The following is a 27914-nucleotide window of genomic DNA, read 5'->3' on the forward strand; positions in this document are numbered from 1 at the left end:
TGCATAGGTCACAAAACCAATACTTTGCAGGTCCCCCCCGCGGGCGCGCCCGCCTCACCGTTGGCCGATCGGCCATCACTCGCATGTCGTTATGGTCGTCGAGAGTTTCGCTACCTGCTGGCCCTCCCCACGAATCACGGGCCCAACGCCTATTGTACCTGCGCATCCCGACGTGCAGTCGGGGAAGCGCGCCGAGCCTGCACTGCGCCGCCCACTCGCCGCGACCCACGCGCCCTCCCGCCAGCCCAAAGGAACAACGTGACATCAAAGAAAGAAACCTGACAAAGAAACCACCGCCGCTACCGTCACCAGTAGGAGCGCGATTGGTCCTCTTCCATCCACGTTGGTCGTTTTTTTCCGCCACCCGCTGCAGCATTCCGCCCGGACAAAGGAACCTGCCGTATTGATGCCCCCGGACGTCATTGCCACGTTTACAGGAAGCAACGGCACGGATCCGGACATACGGCCGGGCAAGAGCTGCAGCCTCTGGCCCACCACGCCTGTGGAACGTCGCGGAAGCATACGGCAGGTCTGACGCATCGTCCGGACGGAAGCAGCCTCGAGGGCACGCGAAACTGCCACTACCGGTCCGTTGGGCCTTCGCAGAGGCTTGCTGGGGGCCTGTTGACGCATCAAGTAGGAACGCATTGCTGCCGGTAGCCATGGCTGGTAACGCCAATCCAAAGCGGTGCAGTGCTCGAATGCGACACATTGCCGCCAGTAATTATTAGACTATCGACGGTCGAGTTGAACGGAGGGGAATTAAAAACAACCGGCGGAACGGAACAATCCTCAGCTGTGGTGCGAACAACATCGCTACATTGTCGTACGGGCTCTCATTTCTGTCCCTTGATGTCTATGCGGCCAAAGGCTGCCGTTTTTGCCGATTCGAAGAATACATAGGCCTTGGGAGCGTGGAAGAGCACAAGCCCCTCATCCTTCTGTTCCAAATGTCGTGAGAGATCGTCATGCTGGGATAGAAGAAATTGCACGCAATCTGAATCAGACTCGAAACCAAGTTCCTCGGTGAGGAACCGGACCTTGACACAAGGTTTGTATCTTGAGGCAGTCAGCAAATATTTCTTCAGTCAAGGGGTGGGGGTAGTGACGAACGCCTTGCAAATGTTAGCCAGGGCGAGGAGTCTCTCGCGCCCGACGAACATGTCCATCAGGTACGCGCCCATGTTTGGGGTGTCGAGATAAAGTCTGAAGAACCTGTGGTAATTGCCTAGCGCCAGGGCGGATCGAACGTCTAGAGCATGCTTGACTGCTGGCTGGGTCTTGTCTGCGGGGGTTAGATCGGCCAACACCTCGTTCATGCCCGTCCGGTTTTGAGTATAAATGAAATAGAGAATACGGTATGCCAAGAATTCCGCGGGATGCCCTCCAAGCTTCTGCGCATACAGTGCACGCAGTTGCGTCTGGCACTGATTATACTCACCCATATCTCCCTGTTCAAGCGCGATGCGAGCGTGGATCTCGTAGACGGTCACAGTAAACTCAGTCTTGATGTGCTGAACAGTCAGGTCCTGACGAAGAGACTTGAACTGATCACAGATGTAAGAGTAGTTGTTTTCTTTTCTCCACTTTTTCTTTAGAAATTCCAGGGTCTTTTCCAGCACAGACAACGGACGCACTGCTTCCGGCTTGGGAGCAGCTGTGAGTCGAAGGTATCTCTTTTCGAGATCTTGGCAAGTGCCAACGACGGGTCCGTCATTGGCATCAGCCGGCGAGTCGTCACGGGAGGAGTTCCAGGGCGATTTGGGCCCTGACTTGCCGTTTTCGAACCGTTGCCTCCTCCTCTCGAGGTCCATCTGGTACTTACTTGATCCGTCCTCGGGCACCTGGGGGCTGATGTGGTGGCGTTTGTCCATCCTCTCGGCGAGGCTGCGGACCGGAGTCGTGGCTTCCTCGATTTTACGTTTGTTAGCTTTGCGCCATGGTGGCAGAGAGTCACCGTCAGCATCAGTCATTGAGGAATCCGGAGACTTCCGCTTCCTGTTCCCGTCGCTCATCATGTTCTTTTCAGGCGTCGAGGTCTTGCGCCAAGGGGCCTTGTTCAATCCTGCGCTTTCTGCCCGTTCGGCTTGAATGATCTGCTGCGGCAGAGGGTGCGTTTCCCAGCTGATGGAGTAGAGCATGTCATCTTCGGTCGCCTCGGTGATGATCTTCTTGAGCTTTTGTTCTACGTCTCTGCGCTCGATGCCAGGGATGGCGGCATCTGACGCGAAACACCGTTGTACATAGTCGCGGACGGATTGTGGCCACTGGACTTTCTTTGTAGTGGGCTGCGGTTGCGGGGAAGGAGTGGGTGTGGTGAGTTCGGGTCGGGCAAATGTACGACGGGCGTGGACTGCAGTGAAGGCGGGCGCAGCTGGAACCGTGGTCAGTGTGAGCGGAACCGAAGGGTCAGCGACGAACTTACTGTTCGCGTTCGCGATGGGCGCGCCAGGTGACTGGCGCCAAGGGACTGAAGCTGACATGGTGCTGGCGGCTGACTCTGGAAAAAGGCAAGGGGGCTTTGAAAGATATGGGATTAGTGTGAGGAGGAAGAGAGTCTGGTGGGCAAGGGGTGTTGTTGCATGATCTGGAGCTGGGTGATGAGGGTGCGGTGGAATGGGCGGTCGCTTATGCTCTGCGGCTTGGCGCGGCCGCCAGCGAGCGGAGCACGTGAGCTGTCAACGCCAGATAATCAACCCACAAACAAAACTGAATCTCTACCTAGGTATATAGGTACTCGGGATATAGTTGATGGCCAGCTTGTTCGCTGCCAACTCCGGTGTTGATCGGCGTTGTTTCAAGTTGACCCGCTGCCAATCGATAACGCGGCCGACAATACCTTAATGCACGTTGCCGCACTGGACTCAGATCAGATCAACCTCACATCCATCTGGTCTCAGCCCAAGATTTTTTTTTTTGGAGCGTGTTTCTGATTGCTTCACTCGGTCAATCGCATCACTACTCTCTGGTCATGTCTACCTGGACATTGACAACAAAAGGAATGCTTGCTGACCTACAGTCCAGGCAGGCTTCTTTGTATCTGGACCTGGTACCTTCATTGTTACATCCGCTCAAAGTGATGATAGCGGCGAATCCGTAGGCGCGATCAGATGTACTTGCACCTACAAGCCTGACTAGTTCTTGTTCGTCGTGTTCTCCAGAATACTCTTTCTTGCTTACATGCGAGAAGTGGGGAATGCCACTCGTGAGAGATCCGGTCATACCTTTAAAAAGATCTACGGGCCGAGGGCGTTATAATTTGCACGTCCTCATAAGCTAACATCTAACTACGAGCGTAGTCTCTAGATCTAAGAAGTGACCAACAGGGAGCATTTAAAAATGCTGTGATAATACACCCATGCTCCTATAGGTATATCAATATTTTTTTAATAGCGATTTGACAAACATTCGCTTCTGCGAAGCACCGCTCACTGTGCAGACAAGAACAACATCTACATCACATCCGCAACCGTAGTGAGTCAACAGCACCAATCCTTGGCCGTGCGCTATCAACGATACATCGCCGGGCTCTGACTTTCCAGATGATATAAAAGATAACTCCAAGTGCCAGAGCGGCGTTGCCTCTACAAGCTTAGTGGATTTGCGGGCTGTCTTCAAACAAGGCAAAGACGCGGCGTGGAGCTAATTAGTCCAACAAATTGGGTAAAGATGTGGGACAAGCTCGAGCTGCCCGTGCGCCCTAGGTACGACGCTTTAAGAGAAGCGGCCTGCAGCTAGTCGTTCAACAAGGTCGCGATCGCACGGACGAGCAGGCTATCGTAAGCTTGTTCGGGTGGCTGCGATAGCTACGCTATATGCCCCACCTCCAGGTGACGTTGGTTGGGGGGTGGGAGTCATATGGTCCCGGAGTTGGGTAGTGCGCAGGAGAGGCAGCAGAGTAGCTTGGATGGAGCATCGGCATCGCAGCCGACGAAGTTGAGAGATAGCGGGAGAAAAGGGGGGAGTTACAGTGCAGAGGACAGGGGCCAAACGGATTGTGCTCCTGTAAGAATTAGCTGGTCCAACAGTGTTGACTTTCATGCGTTACCCAAACAGGACGCGCCGATGTCGGCTAGAGGCGCATAGCAGCGGGCGGGGAGCACTGAATCATGGAGCTGCATCCCTCAGCGTCACTAGTTTGGGAGCTGGCAGGAACGACAGCAATCTATAACACCCACCAGCGCCGGCCTCGAATTCGCAATGCTGTTTTTCCTTCTCTTGAAAGAAGCGCCAACGAGGAGCCAGGACCCTGAAGCCGAAGCCGAACCCCAATCATGATAACGGAAGCACGAGAGGCGCCGCCAGCCAGTCACCCCCCGCCGCCAGTGACGCCAACTGCGCGCCGTTCTGGCGACGGCCGCTGGCCACCCGATATATCTTTGTCGCCCACCTCTTCGGCCTCCGAGTCTACACGCGCCATGTCGTCGACGAGCTGGAACACGCGCAACCTGGGCCTGCGAAGCGGTGCCGACATCGCGGCCGCAGCCAGCGCGGGCGTGCTTGTAGCGCCAGTCATCACCATGATCGACCGGTACGTCTCCCAAGCGCGAGTCCCGACTCGGCGCACCTCCCGGGTCGCAGATACCTATGGATCTCCTCAGCTCTTTTGAACGGAATGACTGCCCGACTTACCCGCTAACACCCCATGTAGCAGCATTATCGAAAACGCCTCTGGGCGTGCGACCCTCCGCGCCAGCCTGGCCAACAGCCTGCGCACGCTGCTGACCCGGCCCCAAGCCTTCATCCTGACCCGGCCCTTCTTCCTGATCTTCACCCTCTACACCGGGACGTACGTGACAGCCAACACGCTGGACACGGTCAGCAGCACGCTGCGCGACGCGCCCGCGAACTCGGTCACGTCGGGGCTGCCCAAGTTCGCAGCGACCAGCAGCGCGAACCTAGCCCTCTGCCTCTACAAAGACAGCCAGTTCACGCGCCTGTTCGCCGCGCCCGGCGCAACGCCGCGCGCCATCCCGCTGCCCACATACGCGCTCTTCACGCTGCGCGACTGCCTCACCGTCTTCGCCAGCTTCAACGTCCCGCCCATCCTAGCGCCCATCCTGGACGAGCGGCTGCGCCACGCCAGCGGCACCGTGGCCGCGAAGCTGCGCAAGCACGTCGACGCCGCCAGCGCCGCGCAGTTTGTCGCGCCGGCGGCGGTGCAAATCGTCAGCACGCCCATGCACCTGCTCGGCTTGGATCTGTATAACCGCCACGATGCGGGCTGGCGCCAGCGCGCGCAGAAGGTCCGCCGCGAGTGGTTTGCTAGCTGTCTGGCGCGCATGGGCCGCATTGTCCCCGCGTTCGGCGTCGGTGGCGTCGTCAACATGCGCGTGCGGAAATCGCTGCTGGGCCGGCTCGAGGACAGGGATCCTGTGGTGCTGAAGGTATGAGGTCGCGTTCGGGCGTGGCGATATCGTGATGACCACGGCGGCGGCAGCGGGGGCGAGGGCGACGACAACGGCGGAGCAGGACGACGGAGCGGAAAAAACACGACCCAATCCCGCCACAAAACTTCGCAGACCCCAAACCGCTCGCGACAGCGCTGACAACTGGGGTCTGGAGGGTATTTATCCACCGCGGCAGCTCCCGCGCAGCAGAACCCTGCCTATTACCTAACCCTGGCCCTCGCGCGGGAACCTTCGTCCGAAGCGAAGGCCGGGGGGGGGGGGGGGGCCCGGGCCCGGACGGCCGAAGAAGGAAAGAGGGCGCGCCGGGGTGGTGTGATTGTGACTGACGATTACTTACTTACTACGTCCGAGGTTACTGCGTACTAGGTTACTGCGTACGCGTTTTGGCGAACACCCACCCACCTACCTACCTGGTTGCCCGACTGCCGAGTGTCTGCTGCGTGGAGACAGCCTAACTATGGCAATGACGATGGCGTCACGGCGACGCGTGGAGGGTTGTGGCTACGTTTTTTCTTCTAAGGGAGAGCGAGATTTGGAGTTTTATTGGCGCGATAGGAGAGATGATGGGGTTGGCGTTGTGGGCTTGTTGGTTGGTTGGTTGGTTGGTTGCTTGTTTTCTTGCTTTGATTGCTTGGTTGCTTTAAGTAGAGAGACAGAGGTTAGAGTCGTGCGCGCGGGGGAGAGAGAGAGGGGTTGGTTGGGGAGAGGATTTATGGAGCAGAAGCAGAGAGAGATAGCCTGCTAACTGCGCAAGCGAGCGAATGAATGATTGAAAGATTTACGTATACACGAGGAGTAGGAGTAAGGGCGGACTGCTGGCTTGAGGTGGGGTGTGAGGTGTGTGTGTACTGGCATAGGTACACACATCATGCATACATAGCACTAAGATTTGGGGAACTAATTAGGAGTGAAATGTGAGTTTGGTAGCGCGTAATGGACGAGATTGGGAGGAAATGATAAGGAGGTTAACCACTCGAGTCGGTAGGATACTACTAGTGACTCGGCTTAGGTCTGGCTGTTCTTGTTGTTGGAAGGGGAGGAGGAGGATAATAAGTGATTGGGTTTGTATGGATGTGTGGGAGGAGTTGGACACGCTGTTGTGCATTGTCAAGGTAGGCGGTTGTTTGCACTGAGCGCGGTATAGCAATAGAACGCATAATAAAACTGCCACAAAGGCTATGGTATCCTTTTTTCTCGCCTACCACCCGCACATCTTACAAACACCCTCTCCAGAGTCCTAAACCCAACCCACAACTACCGCCATTATCATCTCCCTCAGTTATCAGTATGCCTATTCCCATGCAGCCCGCCCTCAAACATCAAGTTGTCAACATGCACCGGCCCATACGGCAAGCCACCGGGCACCTTCTCCATCAGCAAGTGCTCCGTGAGCTTCCACAAGCACTCCTGCAACGCCTCGTCCTGGGCCTCCTTGCTAGGCTCCGTGACCTTGCGATCAGGGACAATATACTGGCCCTGAATCTTCTCCTTGACGACATCCTCACTCGTAGCCGCAAACAGCGCAGCACGGCAGCCCTCGTCGATAGGGTCCTTGAGGAACGGGCGTATCGCCGCGACGCCGACCTTGCCGAGGGTGCCGTAGGCCTCGACGGCCTGGTCCTGCTGATCCGTCTTCACGCCACCAGGGTGCGTAGCGTTAATCCAGGGGCCGTGAGCGGTGCCGTTGCCGGTGAAGCCGAGCTCGTCCTTGGCAGCGTGGCGGGCGAGGGAGCGCACGAACAGGACCTGGGCGAGCTTGGTGCGGTTGTAGAGCTTGGTGGGCCCGATGTCGCGGTTCAGCTCGGCCAGCGACGCAAACTGCACGTCAGAGATGGAGCGGTGCAGCTCGCTCGACTGCAGCACCAGGCGCGAGTTGGCCGTCTTTTGCAGCACCGGCAGCGCGCACATGACCAGGTGGAACTGCGAGATGTGGTTCACTTGCATGTGCGAGTCGATGCCGTCGCGCGTCTCGTTGTACACGCCGACGCCTAGCCCGGCGTTGCAGATTAGGCCGTCCAGCTGCTCGAGCTTGGACAGCTCTTTTGCTACTTGGTCGACTTGACTGAGGTCCTCGAGATTGCACTTCTTCCACTCGACCCGGCTCACGTCGCCGTATTTCTTGAGCTCTTCTTGCGCTTCTTCGGCGTGCTGTTCCTTGTTGGAGAGCAGGTAGATCTTGGCCGCGTTGTGCTGGAGGAGATGGGCGACGATACCGAAGCCAATGCCGGCTGAGCCGCCAGTGACGACGTAGACCTGAGGGGCTGTCAGTCATACTGTCATCCTTTATGAATGCTACTGCGAGCACATGGAGGTATTCGTACCTTGCCATTGAGGTCGGGGATGTCCTTGTTGGGATCGAACTTGTTACCGGTGAGGAACGACATTGTGAGTGTGTATGGTGTATGGTTAGCTCAGGCAAGCAGATCCAAAGGAGCTCCTCAGTGTTTATGTATAGAGAGTAGTACAGCCAAAATGGCGGGCGTCATGACGGCGGATGATGTCAAAAACGACAAGCTCACTTCCCCATTCGGACGACATTCCTGCAGCGCATCGCGTGCTCGGCGCACCGCATCGGGCTGGTCTTTTGCCGGCTTCTCGACGACAGCGCGAGCAGCAGTGAAGTAGCAGTCACATCAATGTCATGATAGATGGTAGATAAGATGCGCAGGCGATAAAGTGGGCCGATTTCCACGTCTCCGCGCGCGCAGCCTCACCGCCCCTCGCACCGCCCACCCACCGCTCGCGCCATTGACTTTCCCTCCGAAAGCGCAACCTGGCGTCGCGGTCCCTTTTCCTCTTCTCTCCCCAGCTCTCTCACACTTCTCAATCCCCTTCCTCTACGCCCACCATGGTCGAGTGGTACGAGCCCGACAGCTGGGTGACGAAGCTCTTCGGAGCCCACCTCAGCACCTTCATCATCACCGTGCTCGTGGCCTTTGGCGCCCCGCTGCTGCTGCACATGTACATCTACCGGCAGCGGGCGCCAGCCAGCCTCCCAAACTTTGTGCTGCTCGGCCCCAGCGCCGCGGGCAAGACAGCCCTGCTCACGACCGTAAGGCCCAGCCCAATCCAATGCCTCCTCCAGCAGCAGCAGCAGCAGCAGCAGCAACAGCCAAGTGACTGACCACCACCTTTTCCCACACAGCTCGAGACCGGCCAGCCCCGCGACACGCACCCCACGCAGGCAGTGCACAAAGCCACGCTCACGCTGCCGCAAGACTACACACCGTTCTCGGCGCGCTACCGCAGCGTGAACGACCCATCGGCGGTCAAAGGGCGCCAAGCCTACCTGACAGACACACCGGGGCACGGGAAGCTGCGCAGCGCCGCGACAGCCACAATGGCCTCGGCGGCGAACCTGCGGGGCCTCGTCTTCGTCGTGGACGCGGCCGCGCTGGCCTCGCCCGCCGCCCTCAGCCAAGCCGCAGAGTTCCTGCACGACGTGCTGCTCGCGCTGCAGCGGCGCTACACCAGCGCCAAGACGAGCCGCGGGCCCAAGGCGTGCCCGGTGCTCGTCGCCGCCAACAAGAGCGACCTGTTCACGGCGCTGCCGGCGCAGCTCGTGCGCGCGCAGCTCGAGGCCGAGATCACAAAGGTCAGGAGCGCGCGCGCAAAGGGCATTCTGGACGTCGGTGTTGGCGAGGACGCTGATGCCGCTGCCCCCGATGCCGAGTGGTTGGGCGATGGCGGCGAGGGCAAGTTCGAGTTCCGCCAGATGGAGGAGGTCAACGTCGTTGTGGACGTGGTTGCCGGGAGCGTGACTGGCGAGGAGGGCCCCGGCGTTGGCGCGTGGTGGGAGTGGATTGCTGGGCAGATGTAGATACACTACTTCTACAACATACCTGTACCTGAACAGCCGGGTCGGGTTACGGTGGGTTGGGCTTGGTTGGGGCTTGGTTTTGCAACGAATGTCGATATGAGAAACGAGAAAATGGCCGCGAGGTTGGCAGGCTTGCTATTGTCTAATACCAGAGGAATTCACCGGTGAGGCGGCACGTGGCAAGGACGACACCCGTCTAGTATATATATATATATATATATATATATGTATAAACCTATATATATACTAAAGTCGGGGGCGTAAATATTGTTACCCTCTACACAGGCAACTACCCTCACGAACAACACATCTATGCAGCGATGTACGAGCGCTAGCTAGCTATAAATCGATCCGCCAAAGCGACTTAGGTGCTTATTACCTAACCTTGTCTATATATTTACGCACACACACACACACACATACAAGCTCCTACATCCATAACAACCACACCACACCAACAACGAACCCTCCCCTCCCCCTCCCATCCCACAGCCAACCACAACCACCCAGCAGCACAAAGACCCCTCTGCGCCCCGCACGCAGCCCAGCGCAATCCAATCCGCGCAGTCCAAGCCGCGACACCCGCCTCCGCGCATCCCCAGTCGGCACATGCACACTCCCTCCCTCCCTCAATCACTCACCGGCGACCGGCGACCGGCCCGTCCGTGTGCAGCCGTGTGCGCGTCCAGCACGATACGGACCAGGCCAGGCCAGGCCTGGGCCATAGAGACCAGGCCATAGAGGCCAGGCCAGGCCATCGCTCACCAGCACCGGCATCTCCATCGTATAATATATCTCTTTCCTGCCCATGCCCATGCCCACGCCCACGCCCATGCTCTACGCTCAGCCCATCTCCATCCTATCTTCTTCTGGAAGCAGCCCGCTGCGGCCCCTGATCGACACGGGAGTCTCCGGCCGCGCTGCCCGTCGCCCACATGGCATGGGCAACGCCAACTTGACCTTGGCACACATGGCGCATGCCATGGTCACACAAGCTACTTTTCATCGTGCTTTCAGTGTTTATAACATACGCACACGCGCGCCTTGAATTTCCCTACCTGAAAATAAAAAGATGCTGGCTGTCTTAGTTGCATAGCATACGGATCCCCATCACTGTGTGTGTGTCCGGGTGTGTGTTTGTTGTTGTGAGAAAAATCCTTTATGCCTTTGTGTGATGTGATGTGAAAGCCAGCAACCAACCAACCAACCATCCACTCCTCAATCCCAACCCATGCGTTCAGCGTCCCGAGATTCCTGCTACTGCTACTACTACTACTACTACTACTACTACTACTGCAGCTTACTCTACTCCTCCGCAACCAGGTTCTGGCCGTCCCTGAGACCCTCGACAACAAGCTCCTGGCCCTCCGCCCGCTTGTAGATGTCCCTAATGTCATCTGCGATAGTACGTTAGCTTGATACACTCTCATCCAATTTTCGTCCCGTGTGCCAGGGCGTGTCTTACCAGTGGTGGTCTCGAAGTGGCTGGTGGCGTCGTAGCTCTTGGAGATGAAGACGTTGTCGTTCTGGCCGGACTCGGTGGGCTGGTAGAGCGGGATGGGGGGGCCCATGAACTTCTCCTCGATCTTGCCCAGGCGCTCGAAGCCGGGCTCGAGCTCAAGGTGGTGGTTGCTGTCAGTCTCGGCGATCGTGGAGACGATAGCAATGTAGTAGCCCTTGGGGCAGACGTTGTGGGTGGAGGAGACGACAGCGATGTAAATGTCTATTGATGCCAACGTCAGCGATTCATGCTCCCATTTCTGCAGTCAGGCGTTAAAGCTTACCGTTCTTGCGGCCAACCTGGCTCTGGGGAATGATGAGCTGGAGAGAGTCGGAGTCCTCAGTGCCAGGGATGGGGTGGTTCAGAATGCAAATAGCCTTCAGCAGGTGGCCGGTGGGCTTGACCTTCTGGGGGAAGTAGCTGGGGTCGGCAAGGATCTTCTTGCACTTGGTGGTGAACTTCATGCCCTCACCGGGAGCATCCCTCTCCTTCATGGTCGCCTTGATGCCGCTGACCTTGCCGTCCTCGTACAGGACCTCGTCGACGTCGGCGTTCAGCATGTAGGTACCGCCGTAGATGGCAGACAGACGGGCGAAACCCTGGGGAAGCTCGCCCAGGCCGTACAGAGGGTAGATGTAAGGCGACTTGCCGTAGCGGGCCATGGAGTTGACGTAGAGCCTGATGCGCTCAATCGTGTCCTTGGTCATGCCGGGAGCCGTCATGTAGTCGTCGTTCTGGTAAAGGGCCATCGAGTGACCGATGAAGTCACGAGTCGAAGGCTCGAGGCCGAACTTGTCGAACACATCCTTCATCTGGGCGTTGTTCAGGTCGAGACCTGATGTCGTCAGTCAGCCAATGCTAGGCGCACGAAAAAGGCGCGGATTCTTACCCTTGTGCGTCGCCGGGTCGTCCTCCTTGTAAGCACCAACCCACTCGAGGAAGCTCCTCGCGCGGCGCTTCTCAAACAGACCCATCAAAGGGGACCTCAGGGCCTCGCCAGCGTCCGAGGGGACTTTGGCAACGGTCGCCTTGGAGCCGTTGCCCTGCTGGACGAAACTGCCCGCAATCTGCTTGAACTCGAGGTATCTGGTGACGTCGGTGGAGACGAGGATGTTGGTGAGCTCGCCATTGCTCATCAGGAGCTTGGGGACGAGGTCGATGTTCCAGTCGTTGACGCGGCCGTACTTCTTCCACGGCTCCTCCCCCTGGGCGTAGTTGCCGTACTTCTTGAACAGCTAGTCGCGGGTGTAAGCACAGAGTGTGGATGCAAACGGGTCAAGGGGAGCATACAGCTTCAATGTTCAGAGAGGCAGCCTCACTGCGGGCGATGTCAGCACAGGGGTAATGGGTTGAGGGACGTCGTCACTTACCCGCCGTAGTGGTCGTTGCGGTCCATGTGAAGGACCTTCTTGCCCTTCACACTCAGAACACTGCGATTTCCATCAGCGGGGAGCTCATCGAGGCATCGTCAGCGGCGTGCATACCCGGACAGCACGCATTCCGTGAGGCCTGGGAGAGAATCAGCGTTTGCCTCGAGGTCATGGGCGGGTTGGCGGGGTAAGTACCAGTGCCAAGGACAACAACATCGTACTCGGGGGCGACTTCTTCCATGATGACTTTTGGGTGGTGTAGGAGACGGGAAAGTTGCAGAGGAAAGGTGTCAAAATGGAGAATATAAAGACGGAGGCAGGTGGTGTTGGACAGTGACTATGGGTAGATTGAGGGGGCTCGCCATGAGGGAGCTCAAGCCAGTCATTAGCGTGCAGGGGGCGGCATGAGTCGCGGAGCCACGCCGCCCTGGCCGGGCCGCTGCCTTCGCTTTGGCCCATGTCCGCCGCGTCAATAACACCTGCCCTCTCTTTGGAAATACTCTACAGTAATCTACATGTCCCTCTGCCCTGCCTTCCGCTGCCCGTGTCGCAACCGACATTAGGATTGCAGCCATAGATTTGCCAATACTGCCGCGTCTCTTGCACGCCGCTTCCGTACAAAGGGGTCTTGACGCTCTCGCTTCTCTGTTCTGCCTCCTCAATCTGCTCCTTGCCAGTGTGGCCTTCACTCCATCATCTCGGCCGTTTTTTCTATCGTCTCCGCTTCGACTTCCTTCTCTTGCAAGCAATCAGCACAGTCACAATCTCGTCAACGGTCATTACGAGTCTCGAACTTGGGTCCTGCCGAGCATGCTCCCACGCATACCACCATGAAGAACATTCCAAGCGGCTCTTGCGACTGAAGGCTCGGGCGAGAATCGACCCCGGGATATGCTGTAATCGCGGGGCCCCATCCCTGAAGGGACATGCTCATCTCATCTCCGCACGCCACAGTTTAGGGGGCTGGTGCTGTGGGAAACCAATGTATGCAGCGGAAAGCATGTCGAGGTACCGTATCACCGCGCCCCTGAGCTTCGTAATCGCCGTAACCAGCATCGATCCTCTTCCGCTCCTTCACGCACACCCACCACAGGCCGTGGAGGTCCTCCCGTGACTTTGATCTTAGCTTTTGCACTGTCCATGATCGGCCTATGCAATATAAAATCAGTAAGCCAACCTAAATCAAGCCCAGGAGTCGGACTAGAAACTCTGGCGGTGGTGTTTTTTTAAGGCGCCATTTCCCGAAAAGCCAGGTCCATTACAGTGACCGCAGCAAGAAGCTGATGGACGAGACGTGAGCAACATCTCTCCTTTTTCAAATACTGCATTTGATAGTCATTGTAAACATAAACAGCATTAAGCTCGCAGTTATCATAGCTGCGTAGATCAGAGACCAGATTTGCGGGCTTTGAGAGATGCAACTTTTTAAAAGATGATGGTACTCTCAAGAACATTTAATTAACACTGCCGCTGGCTGGCCGTTGTTGCTTGAAATCTACGAGTTACGCACATGGTTTTGCATTAGGCACCATGTTATTTACCCGTCCTTTGTTCTATTGTCCACCTCTTAGCCGCCAACACAATCGAGTCCACTATATCTCATAGTTGCTCCTTCGGTAGTTATAAATAGCTATAATACTACGCTCAGTAGTCAATACATAGCTATGAGATCAAAGGATGCGTAGGTACGGGATTATTGGGAAGTGCACGAGGGTACATATATATAAAAGCACACAGGAGTACTAGAGTAAAGGCAGGACAGTAGAAGAAAAGGCACTCTTAAGTTACAAAAATTGCATTACGGGGGTGGACATAAAAGCCAAAAAAGGGTAGGCAAAATATTATCAAGTGCCTTCTATTACTTTGTAGATTTATCATCTGCTACTAACTCCCCTGTACAACAGTACTTTTGACTTTGAAAGGATGAGGTCTGCGCTATGACCCATAGCTCAAACACGCACCCCACAGCTACGTGTATGCCACCTATCTATAGTCAACTCCATTCACACGTGCATACGGACAGGGTGTGGAACGGGGCCGTTGTGGAGTAAAGAGCATTGCCGCAGAAAACCCAGCTCTCTGTACTTGCGGAGGCAACGCATTACGACTCAGAAGTTCAGGCACAGACACCGAACTCTACTCCGATGCTGCGATGCATCTATACCCTGCAAGCGTGATTTTGGATGAACAAGTATTCACTGCGCAAGGTTGTGTATTAGAAATATCAATGTCGTTATTCGAGCTTATGACAACCGTAACTCTAGGGTGTTGTCGTGAAGGCTGAAATTTGCGACCAAACTGGATTTCATTGCAAACATGAACGACCAAAAAGTGGCTGAAGTGAAGCTGCCCCGGTGGTATTGGTGAGAGTCGAAAGTGTGTGTTGAAGCACCGGGGGTGTCTGCAGGAAGGGTGGCAGGGTATCGCCCGTTAGTTCCGTCGCCGAAGAACAAGCGTCCAGCCCAGCCGGGCAAGAGACAACCTCTCTACTGCACGCTGTGCGCCAACGCAAACGACACGTCCGCCAACCCTCACTCAAACGTACTTTTTGCCTCGCCTCGATCCTCGAACCTCATACGGTACACTGCAAAGCAGACATCGTCACGCAACCATGAATCGGCCAGGTCGGTCCTCCCGTGCGCTTGTCGCATCCCCCCCGCCGCCGCATTGCCATGCCGTCCGCCTGTCGCAAGCCCTCCTGAAGCTCCGGATGAGCCATGCATAATTACCGGGGGGTCTGCAGCTCCTCGCTCGTCGCTGAGCTCAGGCATTGGTACATGGCAAGTCGGTTGACCAACCGACAAGTGGCATGTGGCCCTCAGAGCGCCGGGGCTGCCTCAGAGCGTCTTGGCCATACGAATCGCGAAGCAAGGAGAATATCACATACTAACTTCGTCGTTCTATAGGACCTGGGCCGCAACAGTTACGGAACATGCCCGGTAACATGTTCCCTTCGCAGCAAACGCCGGCGGGCCGTGGAGGACCGTTGCAAACGGGCAGATTACAAGGCGGCAAGCTAGGTAGACGCCACTTTCACCCCGCGTGGACATCATATCTGACAGGCGCTTCATCTAGGCCACCAGGGATGGGGATTCACCGGCCAGATGGCGGGTGCGCCTGGTTTGACGGGAATGCAGTCGCGCGCTGGCAACACGGCAGGCCTGTCGAGCTTTGCGCAAACGATAGGTGGAGGCTCTCAGGCGCATACCCCTCTAGATCCCTCGTAAGTTTGGGCCGGTCTTCTACAGCCGAAGATGGTACCCCAAGCACCAGGCTGACTTGAGCTTTTGTCCATAGTGAATTCCCTTCCCTCTCTGGAACTCCGCAGACGCATCACCAAAACAACCAAGCTCAAGCGATATGGTCGAATCCCAACATCCGCACCGCCCAGCATACCCCAGTGCAGCGACCGCAAGGCCAAGGCGCAACCCCTCAGCCACCCTCTGCGCAAGTGAACAGACCACCTCCTCAAGAACATCAACAACAGCCGCAAGATGAGCCTCCCTCTGCGCACTCACCATTTGGAGCGGGCATGGATGATTACCGCTTTGGCGGTCAAGCGGGCGTAGGACAGCTCTCGGGAGCACCTCAGCAACAGCAGCAGGTGAACATTGAAGAATTCCCGCCGCTGGGAGGTGCGGGCGGCGGTGACATTGGCCAAGACAGGAGGACTGGAATGATTCAGAATGCAGCGTACGGAGGAGGTGCAAATGCTGGAGCATACATGCACCAGGGACGCAATGGAATGTCAAGCCCAGCAAACAGCACGCAGGGTTCCGTTGGCGCAGGCGGAGGTAAGAAAAGACTGGTCTCTAAAGTGAGAAGAATTGGAAGAACTGACTTGGCGAATTGCAGATGCGAGATCACCTCATGCAACATTGGGCGGTGGTGGTATGCAGACTATCATGAGAGATGCGGACAGAGTGGTCAGTAAGTCCGGATAACCGGCATGGTCCGCTAGTTTGCTGACACTTCGTCCAGACAGAGAGAAGAGCACGTGAAGCAAGCAATGCCTCGTACGGCAGCCAGCCTGTCGAACCACCTTCTAAGCCTGGTGAGCTTCTACAGCGATCAAGCCTTCCCGAAGCAGACACTGACTGTCTTGCAGAACAAGGTCTCGGCCACACTAGATTGTCCCAGATGAGTGAGATTGATCGCTTTGGCCTTCCAGGACTGTTGGCGATGATCCCACCAGAGAGCGCAGATCACTCCAGTTTGGCCATCGGACAAGACCTGACGGTCTTGGGTCTCGACTTAAATCGCCCCGACAACTCACCTCTCTACCCAAGCTTCGGCTCTCCGTTTGCGGAACCTGGCTCACGGCCTGTTGTGCCGGATTTCGCTTTGCCGGCTGCGTACACTGTCACCAATGTCCCACCTCTGCACACGAAGATGTCGAGCTTTTCCGATGAGACTCTATTTGCGATATTCTACCAGTACCCGAGGGACATCTTGCAGGAGATTGCAGCAGGCGAACTGTATGTCTTTGGAGCTTGATCGGATTACACTGTGCTAACGGATTGTAGATTCAATCGCGACTGGCGCTGGCACAAGGAGCTTCGCCAGTGGATGATGAAGGACACGAGCTTCCCGGCTCCACAGCGCATGAGCGAGAAGCAGGAGCGCGGCTGCTACATCTTCTTCGACGTCAACAACTGGCGCAGGGAACGGAGAGAGCTCTTGCTCAACTACGACCACCTCGATCAGCGTATCGGCACCGCCCAGCCTAATACTGCGTTATGAGCTCCCGCATCATGACGACTCCCCGAGATTCCGAAGGTTTGCTATGGTGCTCTTGCTTGTTTGAAGTTTACTGCGACGGACGAGTTTTGCAAGGTCTGCAGAGCAAGGCAAATGACCCTGCTTTTGACCTACCACCACCGTCCCATTTGCAGGTCCAACGCGTCACTGGGATGACGCATTACTTAGCACTCTTGACGATGAATGAGATATTCACAGCTCGTGGAGAGCGGCAAGATATCGTGCGAATTTCTGGCCTTGCTCAGTGCTCGTGATGTGTGCGTTCTCAGCCGCTGATCAACTTCCACAAAGTACTCACACTCGCTCTTCCCGTCAGTTTCCGGCTGTCGTCCAAATATCCGACCTATTGCGGCGAGTGCTACGTAGAAGCGAGTGTATGCCAATTTGTTTCGAAAACCAATATATAGCTACCTGTAAGAGAAATGTCCCCTACGGATTTCTCTTAGATATATGCAGTACCTAAATTTCTAGGAAAATGTATACAATACGTCCCATTTCTAGTGATGACGGTGATGGCGGTGCTGGTAGGGACAAGCAGTGGGCTATGGACTGACTCCCTACCCCGTAGCGGCCAGGATTTCTAGGAACGAGATGGATGGCGAGGTTAATTATGCCGATGAAACGGTGCTTAAGGAGGTGGTGTTGAGTGTGGTCGTAACTGCGGTCGTCTACCTACCTGCCCACGCATGTACTGTAGTAGGAAAAAACTACAAACACCACCCAACCTTAATTCACATGCCCCACGTCACCGGGACGGCACGGCACGGAGCCATCGACCCGCAAACGGTGGAATGGGCTCGCTTCCGCCTCTGCGGTGATGATGACTGAGGAACCGAGACACAGTTTCACACACACACACGCAGAGGGAGCACAAAGCACAAGGCCCACGATTGCTTGCCCGTCTGTTTCCCTACTCGGACCGTTCGTTCATCACCATGGCAAAGGCAGCATCGCCGCCATCACCGACACACCTAGCATCCTCCGGGTAGGTAGGCAAAGCGCACTCGGCCTTGGAAAAGAACCTTTGCTCCCCCCCCCCTCCCCCCCACTTCCTGACACACCCGCAAACCTGAAGCGAGATGCCACCCTTCCTAGGTAGGGAAACTCTAGCGAGAAAGCAATTACGGCCGGCCAGCCACCGTTGGCGGAGGCAGCTCCGTGACTGATGAGAGGACTGCCGTGCCTGCCCACTTCCGACTAGAGCGCACACAACGATCGCCCGCAGAAGAGGAAGGGGGAAAGGCCACGCCGCACCCGCTCACTTCCCGCCGTCGCTTCGACCTGGATCTAACATCTTCGGACAGGATGGACTCTCGTCCTCCATTTCTTCACCGCCTGCTTCTCCTCGCTCCTATTGCCAGTACGCCGTCGTCGGACTTACTCCCGTCCGCAGCCGTTTCCCGCCATCGTCATCGCTTTCCCACTACCAGTCAGCCAGCCTGTCTGTCGCTGACCCGATAGGCCCGGCTTGGTTCGACCGCGCGACTCCATCCAAGCAAGACCAATCATTCAACCGGCCGTTCCGCTCGTACTCGTACCTTCGCCGAATCCACTCCGATGTGCGACGCGCGCCCCCAAAGACCCGTCTGACAAAGGGTCATCGCATCTACTTAGTCAAAGGCCCTTCAAATACTGCCCCGCCTCGCCGACTCCTTCCAGATCTTCTGCCTTTTCTGGGCGGACTTGACGGCCAGCAGAGCCAGATACAAGCGCCGCCATGGAAGCGACGCAGGTCCCCGTCAAAAATGACGCGCAAACACTCGAATCGATTCACTACACACATCAGGACCGACATACACTTTTTTTTGTTGAAGCCCCGCGTGCACAAGGACGGCAAACTTAGGGATTCACAACCGAGTTGATCTGCATGGATCGCGCGGACGTGGTGCTGCCGCCGCCGGTACTGCTCTGTGAACCAGAGCGGTCGGTGAGGCGTTGGGTCGAGTCGGACGAGTCGCGCTTGAATGGGCCGGGCGCGCTCGAACTGCTACGGCCGCGCGCTTCAATGAACCTCTGCCATTCGTAGACGAAGTCGGTGCCGAGAGAACGGTTGACGCGGTCGTGAAGCCAGTCTCCAGGTTGCGTATACGTGAGACGCTCGCACGTGTCGAGCAAGTCTTCTGCTCCGTACTCTGTGCGGCCGCCCATGAATTCCTCGAAGTTTTTGGGCAGGTCGAGGCCCTCCCTGGTGATGACCTGGCAGAACATGTACTGAAGCGGCCCTACACCCAAAAAACCAGGAAGAGCCTCATGCGTGGCACGCAATGCGAACTTTATGGCCCTCTTCTTGGCGTCGCCGACAGAGGGACCACCCCTTGCTATGGTCTCGCAGATATGCACCACACCAAAGGCCAGCATCGGGGATTGATAGCGGCAAGTGTACTGATCTTTGTATAGTTCCAAGAGCCTCAACCCGTCAAGCGCGCTTTGCAAGGTGATTTCGTAAAAGTGCGCGCGTGTGGTTGATGGCAACTCTTCAAACTCGAGCAGAGGCCGAAAAAGCTGACACAAAGCTACATGGTAGATGATGCTGTGCGGTCGTCAGCAGCATGTCAAGACTAACCTTTTACCACGATACTCACTGTAAGAAAAGAACATGAGGAAGAGCATGGGAATATGAGGCGGAATAGGAGGCAGTATTAAAGTTGACGTTTAACGAAGTTGAAAGGGAGCCTTTCCAGTCGAGATACCTCTGGTAAAGGCTCATAATCGCGCGCGCCGTCACGCTCTCCTTGTTGCCGTAATAGGTATTAATCATATCGTAAGTGATACGGGTAAGTCTTGACATTTCCCTGGCTGTCTCAATAGCCCGGCTTGGCACTTGATGGGCATTGTTGTCTTGAGGGAAACGATAGGGCTGCCACTTTGCGTACGGACTGTCCAGCGCAACCGAATTGGATATCTGCGGAGGATGTAGGGGCGACGAGTGCTTTTGGTAAGTCATTGTTGCCCAGATGCTGGTCTGAGGTTAAGCCAAGCTCACTGGTCCAGTCAGGGGTATCGCGCACTTACGTATTCAAAGAGTGAATGCCCCAGGTAGTCAGCTCCACAGCATCCTTATCATACGCCGAATGGTTGATCTTCGATAGAGACTCAACCGCGACGCGCAGATGCGAGGTCGCTTTACGAGCTTGACGGGCGCTCAACTCGACCAAGAAAAGTATCGCGTAAGTTGAAGCATAGGTCAAGCTCTCCGGATTTTCCTCTGCTATGTCATGCAGGGCTTGGTCGAGAAATCGCTTCTCAAGCTCCTTGGCCTGAGCTTCGTTACCCCCCTGGTCCACGAGATGGAAGCAACCCATTGCGCACATTACGTTGACAAGGGCTGGCGAGCAATATACTCGGTCATCGTTGTTGAAAGATTTCATAAAATGCCACTCGCTAAACAGCATATGGGCGGGGTGCACCCACGAGAAGTACAATGCCATGAGGTGGTGTATCAGCTGCGGGTTGCTCGTCACGGCCGTCCACCGCTTCCCGTTGGCGTTTTCGGCCGCATGGGGCTCCCGGCTTACCGAAGCTTCGTACTGCTGGACGATCCAGGTGAGTTTGGTCTCGGAGCCGGGCGACAATCGAGCGACGTCCTGGTAGGGCGGGTGGCCGAGCCAGGTGACTATTTGCTGGTACGACTGACCAGCGCGCAAGCGGGCAAGAGCTTCGGGACCCTGGTCGTTGTCTCTCAGGGCCTCGAAGATGGCGTTGATGTGCGCTTCTTTTTCTTCCATGGATGACTGGAGTTCGTGGTTCTGCTGCTCCAGGCTCCGGATCTTCCGGACCATTTCCTCCTTTTGCGTCTTGACATGCACCTCATAGTGGCATTGGTCGCCAATGTCGCGGGCTGTGCATCTCTGGCAGGGATGAGGCTCATTACCATCGCACTAGGGACGGCGAGAAAAGAAAGAGAAGGGTTAGTCAAGCGTACGCAGGGTGGCGACGGAGGAGAATAAGGGGGGGGTGCGAGGGAGGTGCAGCAACAGTAAGTACCTTTGCGCGAGCCTTCTTGCAGTTGGTGCAAGCATTCTGCGACACGTGCGACGGTGCACGTCGTTTGCGGCTCCTGGCGGCGGAGGAGGAAGACCTGGCGGCACCATCGTCTCCGCTGCCGCCGTTGGAGGAGAGGGAAGCTGCTTGGGCGGCTTGGGCGGCGCCGTCAGCGGACGATTGTGCCTCTGCTGGCGGGCTGGTGTGAGAGGGGCGAATCGGTCGGAAGGCGGACATGGTAGCGAAGGGAGGCTAGGCAAGCAGTTTGGCGTGGGAGGGCCAATGGAACCTAGCCACGGCCAGAGCGCGAATGTCCGATGGGGACGTGCCCGGTGCCCGAAGGGGGAGGGGGAGGGGAGTGGGTTGGCGGGATTCGCCTCTCTGCGGTCCTTTCAGCAGAGCAGGGCGGAGCGGCAGAGAGGAGGTGCAGCGCCGACAACAACCACAGCAGCAGCAGCAGCAGCAGCAGCAGTTCCGGTCGAAGGGTGGGGGTGGAAGGGGTGGGTAGGTAGATTTGCAGGATGGGATTGGGAGAGGGGGGGCAAATCGGGGGAAGGCCAGGCTTAAGGCTGGCGGCGGGGGTTTAATGGGATTTGAAGATTAGGAGGATGGGGAAAAACAACAATTGGGATGGGAAAGGTGTGGATGGGGAACTTTTTTTTTTTTTTTTTTAGATTTTTATTTTTTTAATAATTTTTTTATTTTTCCTCTTCTTTTTTGCTTTGGGTAAAAGGCGAGCTTTGGGTGGCGGGCACAAGGGTAAGGGCATTCCAAGCAAGTCAAGCTGATCTCATATGGGGCCCTGGCAGCTGTGGCTGCTGCCGCGGCTCGAGCAGTAACAACGTGCCAGCCGCGCGCGCACGCGGGTTTTGGTTAGGGCGGGCGGGCGCAAGGCGGGCGTGCGGGCAGGGCAGGGCAGGGCAGGGCAGGGCAAGGTTTGTTGCGGCGACTTGTTAGACTTGGGGCGGCGAAGCTGACCTGCAGGCTTGTTTTGCGGGCGGCGGCGGACACGGCTCCGGTCGTGCGGGCGTGCGTGCTGTGGTAGGTGGGGGGGATTTTCCTTCCTTCTTCCTTCTTGCTTGGCCTTCTAGCGCTGCCCTTGGTTGCTTGCCCTTGTCGCGTGCTTTGGCTTTAGGCTTGCTTTAGCTTGTTTTTGGCTGGCTTTGGCTTTGCTTCACCGCGCGCGCGGGCACTACGACTGCCTGCCTGACTGACTGACAGCGGAGCGCGCGCCCACACACACCCCACGCTTTGCACGCTTTGGGCTTTGGGTGGCTGACTCGCGAGCCGAGGCCGTGGCTTGGCGTGGCTTGACTTGGGCGTGGCTGGGCTGGGCAGGGCGGCGCGTCGCGCTCTCCGCTCGCTCTGTGCTGCTCGCTCTCAACTTTCGCTAGAGACGGGAGAGAGAGCGGAGGGAGAGAGATGGACGGGAGGGGGCAGGAAAGCGCGCGCGCGCGCGTGTGTGGGTGTGACGAAAGAGGGACCGGGGGCGTGGAGCGTAGCGTAGCGTAGCGTAGCGTAGGTCGGTGGCCCGTGTGGCCCGTGGAGCGGTGCCGCGGCGCGTGGGTGGACGGACGGGGGCGGCTGTGGCCGGGGAGGAGGAGCTGCGCGCCGGGTGCGGCTTGGCTTGGCTTGGCTTCGTCGTTTGTCGTTTGTTGGAGGCTGTGGTTGGTTGGTTTGGATTGGTTGGATTGGTGGGTTGGCGGGGTGCGTGCACGTGTGATGGCACTGGGTGCTTTCCTGGCTGGGGTGGGATGTGGATGTGACGTTTTCTTCTTCTTCTTCTTCTTCTTCTTCTTCTTCTGGCGCGGGAGGGAGAAGGTTGGTTGGTTGGTTTGTTGGTAGTCCGTAGGGTGCTAAAAAGGGAGAGAGAGAAAGAAGGACCCGAATTACGGCGTCGACGTTGGCGTAGGCGTAGGCGTAGGCGTAGGAGTAAGAGTAAGAGCAGGAGTATAACAAGCGGGACTTATTTCAAGACAACCAGTCTCGAATCAAGCCATACAAGTAGACAGGCAGCCAAACTCCCCGATCCTTTTTCTCTTCAAAACCCCAAAGACGCAAGCAAGTATTCCCGAGGGCGAAGGGAAGGCGAGGGGGGATTGATTTTTTGGTTTTGGTTTTGTTTTGATTTATTTTTCTCACTTTTTCTTTTCTTGCGGCGTTCGCACCCCGCCGTGGGGTTTTATATGCGCGGCGGTGCTTACTCCGATGGCGAGGTGAGTGGTTCGGCTCGGCTTGGCTGGGGTGTGCTGGGTGTGGTTGCTGCCGCTTGCTTGCTTGCTGCTGCATGCCTGCATGCCTGCATGCCTGCTGGGTTGCATGAATGCCGGGATGCCGGGATGCTGAGATGGTGCGGTGCGGTGCGGTGCGGTACGTTGGGTTGGGTTGGGTGCAGGGCAGGGTGCTCACGCGCGGCGCGCATACATACAGAGGTACGTACGTACGTATGTACGTACATACATACATACTCGCATGGCATGGGTGCACACCTTCTCTCTTCCTTTCTTTTTCTCGGCTTGTTGGTTCTTGCTGCCTCCTGCTTCCCGTGCCGCTACTGTTGCTGCTAGCATATACGACGACAATGACTACATACGAGTACACTGTACAAGTACACATGCTCTAGAGTACGTATACTTACGTGTACCTACATGTACCCTAGGTACCTACCCATCCTGACGGACGCGCGGGCCGGGCCTGTCTCCGTCTGGAGGACTGGCTGGCTGTGCCGCAGACTTACTAACTGACAACTGACTAACTAGGCAAGTGTGTGGACGGACGAGGAAGGACGAACAGACGAGCTAGGCGCGCGCGTGTGCGTCTGCGTGTGAGAGTACGACATCTCGTCCACAGCGAAGCGAGGGGAGAGCGGGTGTGCTACGCTGCCTAATTCGGCAGACGTGTGTGTGTGGCAGCGCCGTTGTCTGTCTGCCTGTCTGTCTAGAGCAGAACAGACCACCCAGCCAGTCTACCGGGCGCGCGGAAACGCATCCGCTGCCTGGACTGGGCTGCGCGGCGCGCTCTGTCATACGGCGTACATACATATGTAGCAGTGGGCGTGACAGACGCCGCTGCCGCCGCCGCCGCTGCTGCTGCTGCGGTAGCATTGGATTGGAACTGTCAGAGGGCTTTGCGCTTCGTGCTCCTTCCACACTACTTACACCACACACCACACACCACACACCACACACCACACGCCGCCCTCGCACAGATACCTACTTATCTCCATATTGTATTATATGCGTGCCGGGATGCGGACAAGGCGTCGACGCCGGCGGCGGTGGTGGTGGTGGTGGTGGTGGTGGTGATGACTGATAGATGACAATGCGTGAGTGGGCGGGAGAGTGGGCCGAGTGGGCCACTAGATCTCGCTCGCTCCCAGTCTTTTCTGGGGTGCAGCGAGCGCAGTCGTCGTCAAGAAAGCAGAGTAATCAAGCGCAGCATGCAGCGTTAAGCGGGGGGTCGAGGGCCAAGAAGGTCAATCAGTCGTTGGTATGGCATCATAGGCGGCATCATTCGGCATCATCGTCTTTCATCATCATCAGCATCAGGGGAAAAGGGGAAGTTGGAAGCTGGAAGCAGGTTGCCGCATGCAGGTTTGGCGGATCGCGATTCGCGGCGAAGGAGGAAGCTCCGGCCGCGGGGGGCTTGGGGGCCCACTCGGCGACACCGTCGTCTGTCTATCCCCGCGGCAGCAGCATCCGCCGGCAGTTGGCAGCGTCATTGCCGTTTTGTCGTCGTTGCTCTCATCTCTGCTATGTACCTAGAGTAGTTAATGCGCACGCGCGATGCCAGGGCAGAGGAGCCCAAAGGCAAGAAGCAAGAAGAAGACGAGAGAGAGACTGCGAGCGGGCGCTCAGCTCAGTCCATCAGATTTCTACTCGTAGAATACCCGGAGCGTTGTCCGGCGGACAGGCAGTGGGATCTTCTCCCCCATCCTTCCGCCTTCCACTTCTTCCCGCGAGCAAGCAAGGTTGACGTTGACGTTGGTGTTGACGTTGGCGTCGGCGTTGGCGTCAACGGGAAGACGTCAAACGTCGCGAGTGACGGAGGTGACCCCGCCCGCGCGCGCGCTAGTCGCTTAGGGCCCGAGAGCCGGCTCGCGTGCGTTGCGTGGACCGAGGTCTGGCGTTTTTGTTCCGAGGCTTGAATTGAGACGCTGGTCGCGCGTAGTGTTTATTAACTTACTCTGCCTTTCTATGTCTTGCCATTATACACTACACGCGCAAAACCAGCCATGGCGGGAAGAAACAAACACAAACACAACCAAGCCCCCAGAATATCGACTCCAAACCCCCTAAAACCCACAAAAATCACACCCACAGCCTTGAGGTGTGGTAGTTCCCTCGTGCAAACGACAAGGGTGTTTAAGCAGGGAGGGCCTGCACTGTCTGCAACGCCCGCAGCAACCCAAGCCTGCACGCTGCAGCCGCGCGCGCGCGCGCGCGTGTGTGTGTGTGTGTGTGTGTGTGTCATCCGGCCACCATCGATCCATCCATCTCACATCTCACATCTCACTAACGGCAGGTTGGCTGGATGAATATTCTCGGTCTGCAGGCGTGTGTCCGATCTGAGTCTGACCGTGTGTGTGATGGTATGCGTCCTGGCGTAATCCGTACCTACTGTAGGCGGATCCCGAATCCGATCAGGCTGATGATTCATCCCATCCTCTGGCTGGGCGAATAACCCGATGGGCAAATGGGAGGGCAGATGGGCTTATCTCCGCGGCTGATGTGCTTCCATTCTTTGTTTCTGCTTCTGCTTCTATTCCCGGGAGCTGCGTGAAACGCGCGTGAAGAAGGCGGCCCGTGCCCGCCCTGGACAAGGCAAGACCGTCGACTCCACCTGCCTGCGCGCGGGACCGACGTGACAGGTCGTCGGCCCTGGGCCCGTTGCCGTGAAGATGATGCGTCTTCATCACTCTCTACGACTGCGGATTGCCGTTTTCGTCTTCACCGTCTCGTTGTCTCTCTCTCTCTCTCTCTCTCTCTCTTTACCTTCACTCTCTCGAGTCTCGCCACAATTCCTCGCCATCACCCTTCACGCGTTTTTTCTTCGTCGCACCGCACAGTCCCCGTACAACCCAAGGAGCCGATAATCCTCACGTCCGTCTCAGGTCCAGGCTTAGGTCCCGGTCCCGGTCCCGGTCCAGCTCTTGTGCTTGTTCCACGCAACACGCAACACGCAACACGCAACACGCAACACGCGCCTCGGTCTCGTTGGCTCAAGCATCCCCGTTACTTTTCCTGTTCCTGACTCTCGGCCCTTGCCTCACGCTGCTCAATCCATGTTCCCTGCGCCTGGGTCTGGCATGGCATGGTGGGCCTTGCGGCTGCGCGCTGCGTTTCTTTTTGCGTTGTCAGGAGGAGGAGGAGCGGGAGGAAGAGTTGGCCTCGCCGTAAATTAACTAACTGCCATACCGTGCCGTGCCGTCGTCTCTGCTGCCCGTCTCTCCAGATGGTGCGTTGATGGACTGGTTTCCTGGTTGGGCTGCCGGCTGCGTACGTACCGTACCTGCTGTACGAGAACGCTGGGCCTGTTGACGGCACACGCAACCGCCCGTTTCTGAGATCGATCGTGGTGTCTGCTCTCACTGCCAGTCTCTGGATCTGTTCGTTGGTCCGGGACGCGACTGTGACTGCACGAAAGCCCGTTCTCCCATACTCAACACCACCATCATCACCACTACCACATCTTCACGCCACGCACACACAGCAGCAGCAGCATCAGCAGCTAGCACCCACCCTTCATCCCGCCCCTACCGTCCCGTCCCGTCCCGTCCCGTCCCGCACACAGCGGCACAGCACCACAGCGCCTCCTCTCTAGACCGCTCTTTCCCTTCTCTCCCCACGCACACGCACACGCACACGCACGATAAACTTCGGCCGTACATACGTCCCATAACTACCGCAGTCGTCTTGGGCGTTTTCTGCATGCCTCGCCGCGCCGGCTCAGACAAAGTTAAAGCCCCGGGCCGCGCGTGCGGTGCAGTGCGTATCTGCACGCTTGTAGCAGTCTGTACTGCATGGATGTGGGTAGGGATGCGTGTGGTGGGTACGTGCGCCCGCACATGCTTGTCCCGTCGATGTGTGTACGGTGTAATTCGGCAGGGGCTGGGGCGCCTGTTGCCTGCGTTGCCTGACTGACTGACTGACTTGCCTACTTAGTTACCTACCAGGCAAGGCAAGCAAGCACGGAGGCAAGCAGGCATAGAGGCATGACCGCCCGCCCGCCCGCTCGCTGGGCCGCCATGCGTACGTACACTAGGTACGCTCTCGCTCCGGTCACCCTACCATGGGAGGAAGTAAGTAGGTAACACATCAACAGCAACAGGGCACACCCCCCTCCCCCTCCACTGCACAGCACACGCAGGCAAGTCCACGCGGCCCAACCCATCCAAACGCACCTCACATCTCACATCTCACATCTCACATCTCAATCCCACATCCTCGCCATGTATGGCAATCCATCTCACTCGATCCCGATCGCGACTGCGCACGTCCGTACCGTACCACGGTCCCGGACCCTCTGCCATCAAGGTATCGACGTAGGTAGGTACCCTGAACCTCACTCGCAATCCCAACGCACGCAGACGCGTGTATGTACGCGCTCTCGCGAGCTCAGTGAGTGGTGAGCCACACCTACCGTACTTTCCTGGCCGTGCAGGGAAAGGAGAGGAGCTCCGACGGCGTCTCCGGCGTCTCCGGCGTCTGCTGCGCTTGTTTGACGCGCGCTGCGCTGGACGTCTACGACCTACCTTACCTACCTTACCATTCCCTAGGAGTACCGCATTCTATCCCCTACCTACCATACCTTACCGCGTAACCTACCTACAGGCGCGGCAACAGCAACAGGCGCGGCAGCAGCAAGCACATCACATCAATAGCCAACACGCACCTTCTCTGAAGACGGCGCATTAAATGTGTCGTGATAGAAGTAGTAGCACAGCAGAGCGGGCATTTCTCCGCCGCTGAAAAAAATGACAGAACCAGAGAAACAGAGAAACAGAAAGACAGACAAACGGGCGGGAGCGCCTCCGCGGGCCTCGTCATCGACATAGTTACTTTCCTGCA

General features: G+C 57.1%; 11 protein-coding genes across 11 annotated transcripts; 6 read left to right on the forward strand and 5 right to left on the reverse strand.

Moving 5' to 3' along the window:
- Window positions 1-836: 836 nt before the first annotated feature.
- Window positions 837-2483, reverse strand: K452DRAFT_295783 (uncharacterized protein; the record flags this gene model as incomplete). The annotated part of the gene is made up of 3 exons (XM_033541855.1): window positions 837-1059; window positions 1114-2374; window positions 2426-2483. 3 exons carry the CDS (start codon window positions 2481-2483, stop codon window positions 837-839), a joined length of 1542 nt encoding a protein of 513 aa, XP_033400978.1.
- Window positions 2484-4418: 1935 nt separating this feature from the next.
- On the forward strand, window positions 4419-5393 carry K452DRAFT_221599 (uncharacterized protein; the record flags this gene model as incomplete). The annotated part of the gene is made up of 2 exons (XM_033536523.1): window positions 4419-4531; window positions 4652-5393. 2 exons carry the CDS (start codon window positions 4419-4421, stop codon window positions 5391-5393), a joined length of 855 nt encoding a protein of 284 aa, XP_033400979.1.
- Window positions 5394-5644: 251 nt separating this feature from the next.
- K452DRAFT_137280 (uncharacterized protein) lies at window positions 5645-6217 on the forward strand. The gene has a single exon (XM_033535350.1). It carries the CDS (start codon window positions 5869-5871, stop codon window positions 6154-6156), a length of 288 nt encoding a protein of 95 aa, XP_033400980.1. The 5' UTR covers window positions 5645-5868; the 3' UTR covers window positions 6157-6217.
- Window positions 6218-6584: 367 nt separating this feature from the next.
- Window positions 6585-7959, reverse strand: K452DRAFT_245058 (uncharacterized protein). The gene is made up of 2 exons (XM_033537967.1): window positions 7733-7959; window positions 6585-7664 (listed from the first exon to the last, which is right to left on the reverse strand). Exons 1-2 carry the CDS (start codon window positions 7793-7795, stop codon window positions 6687-6689), a joined length of 1041 nt encoding a protein of 346 aa, XP_033400981.1. The 5' UTR covers window positions 7796-7959; the 3' UTR covers window positions 6585-6686.
- A 186-nt stretch (window positions 7960-8145) lies between these two features.
- K452DRAFT_316345 (uncharacterized protein) lies at window positions 8146-9428 on the forward strand. Its single transcript, XM_033543958.1, has 2 exons — window positions 8146-8463; window positions 8557-9428. The coding sequence occupies exons 1-2, from the start codon at window positions 8260-8262 to the stop codon at window positions 9229-9231; spliced, it is 879 nt and encodes a 292-aa protein (XP_033400982.1). The 5' UTR covers window positions 8146-8259; the 3' UTR covers window positions 9232-9428.
- Window positions 9429-9940: 512 nt separating this feature from the next.
- K452DRAFT_137304 (uncharacterized protein) lies at window positions 9941-10407 on the forward strand. Its single transcript, XM_033535351.1, has one exon. It carries the CDS (start codon window positions 10040-10042, stop codon window positions 10277-10279), a length of 240 nt encoding a protein of 79 aa, XP_033400983.1. The 5' UTR covers window positions 9941-10039; the 3' UTR covers window positions 10280-10407.
- On the reverse strand, window positions 10246-12431 carry K452DRAFT_266046 (uncharacterized protein). The gene is made up of 8 exons (XM_033538773.1): window positions 12298-12431; window positions 12217-12241; window positions 12103-12162; window positions 12023-12050; window positions 11622-11967; window positions 11016-11567; window positions 10697-10954; window positions 10246-10628 (listed from the first exon to the last, which is right to left on the reverse strand). Exons 1-8 carry the CDS (start codon window positions 12341-12343, stop codon window positions 10537-10539), a joined length of 1407 nt encoding a protein of 468 aa, XP_033400984.1. The 5' UTR covers window positions 12344-12431; the 3' UTR covers window positions 10246-10536.
- Window positions 12432-14605: 2174 nt separating this feature from the next.
- Window positions 14606-17139, forward strand: K452DRAFT_284654 (uncharacterized protein). Its single transcript, XM_033539979.1, has 8 exons — window positions 14606-14726; window positions 15009-15122; window positions 15178-15325; window positions 15400-15896; window positions 15958-16028; window positions 16084-16156; window positions 16211-16580; window positions 16629-17139. The coding sequence occupies exons 2-8, from the start codon at window positions 15035-15037 to the stop codon at window positions 16843-16845; spliced, it is 1464 nt and encodes a 487-aa protein (XP_033400985.1). The 5' UTR covers window positions 14606-14726; window positions 15009-15034; the 3' UTR covers window positions 16846-17139.
- A 1563-nt stretch (window positions 17140-18702) lies between these two features.
- On the reverse strand, window positions 18703-21081 carry K452DRAFT_295789 (uncharacterized protein; the record flags this gene model as incomplete). The annotated part of the gene is made up of 4 exons (XM_033541856.1): window positions 18703-19393; window positions 19446-19820; window positions 19876-20741; window positions 20848-21081. The coding sequence occupies 4 exons, from the start codon at window positions 21079-21081 to the stop codon at window positions 18703-18705; spliced, it is 2166 nt and encodes a 721-aa protein (XP_033400986.1).
- Window positions 21082-22224: 1143 nt separating this feature from the next.
- Window positions 22225-23165, reverse strand: K452DRAFT_306176 (uncharacterized protein; the record flags this gene model as incomplete). The annotated part of the gene is made up of 2 exons (XM_033542963.1): window positions 22225-22809; window positions 23049-23165. 2 exons carry the CDS (start codon window positions 23163-23165, stop codon window positions 22225-22227), a joined length of 702 nt encoding a protein of 233 aa, XP_033400987.1.
- Window positions 23166-26774: 3609 nt separating this feature from the next.
- On the forward strand, window positions 26775-27666 carry K452DRAFT_306177 (uncharacterized protein; the record flags this gene model as incomplete). The annotated part of the gene is made up of 4 exons (XM_033542964.1): window positions 26775-26895; window positions 27009-27108; window positions 27169-27439; window positions 27508-27666. 4 exons carry the CDS (start codon window positions 26775-26777, stop codon window positions 27664-27666), a joined length of 651 nt encoding a protein of 216 aa, XP_033400988.1.
- Window positions 27667-27914: the final 248 nt, after the last annotated feature.

Source organism: Aplosporella prunicola (assembly GCF_010093885.1).
Source record: "Aplosporella prunicola CBS 121167 unplaced genomic scaffold K452scaffold_5, whole genome shotgun sequence".
Taxonomy (NCBI): domain Eukaryota; kingdom Fungi; phylum Ascomycota; class Dothideomycetes; order Botryosphaeriales; family Aplosporellaceae; genus Aplosporella; species Aplosporella prunicola.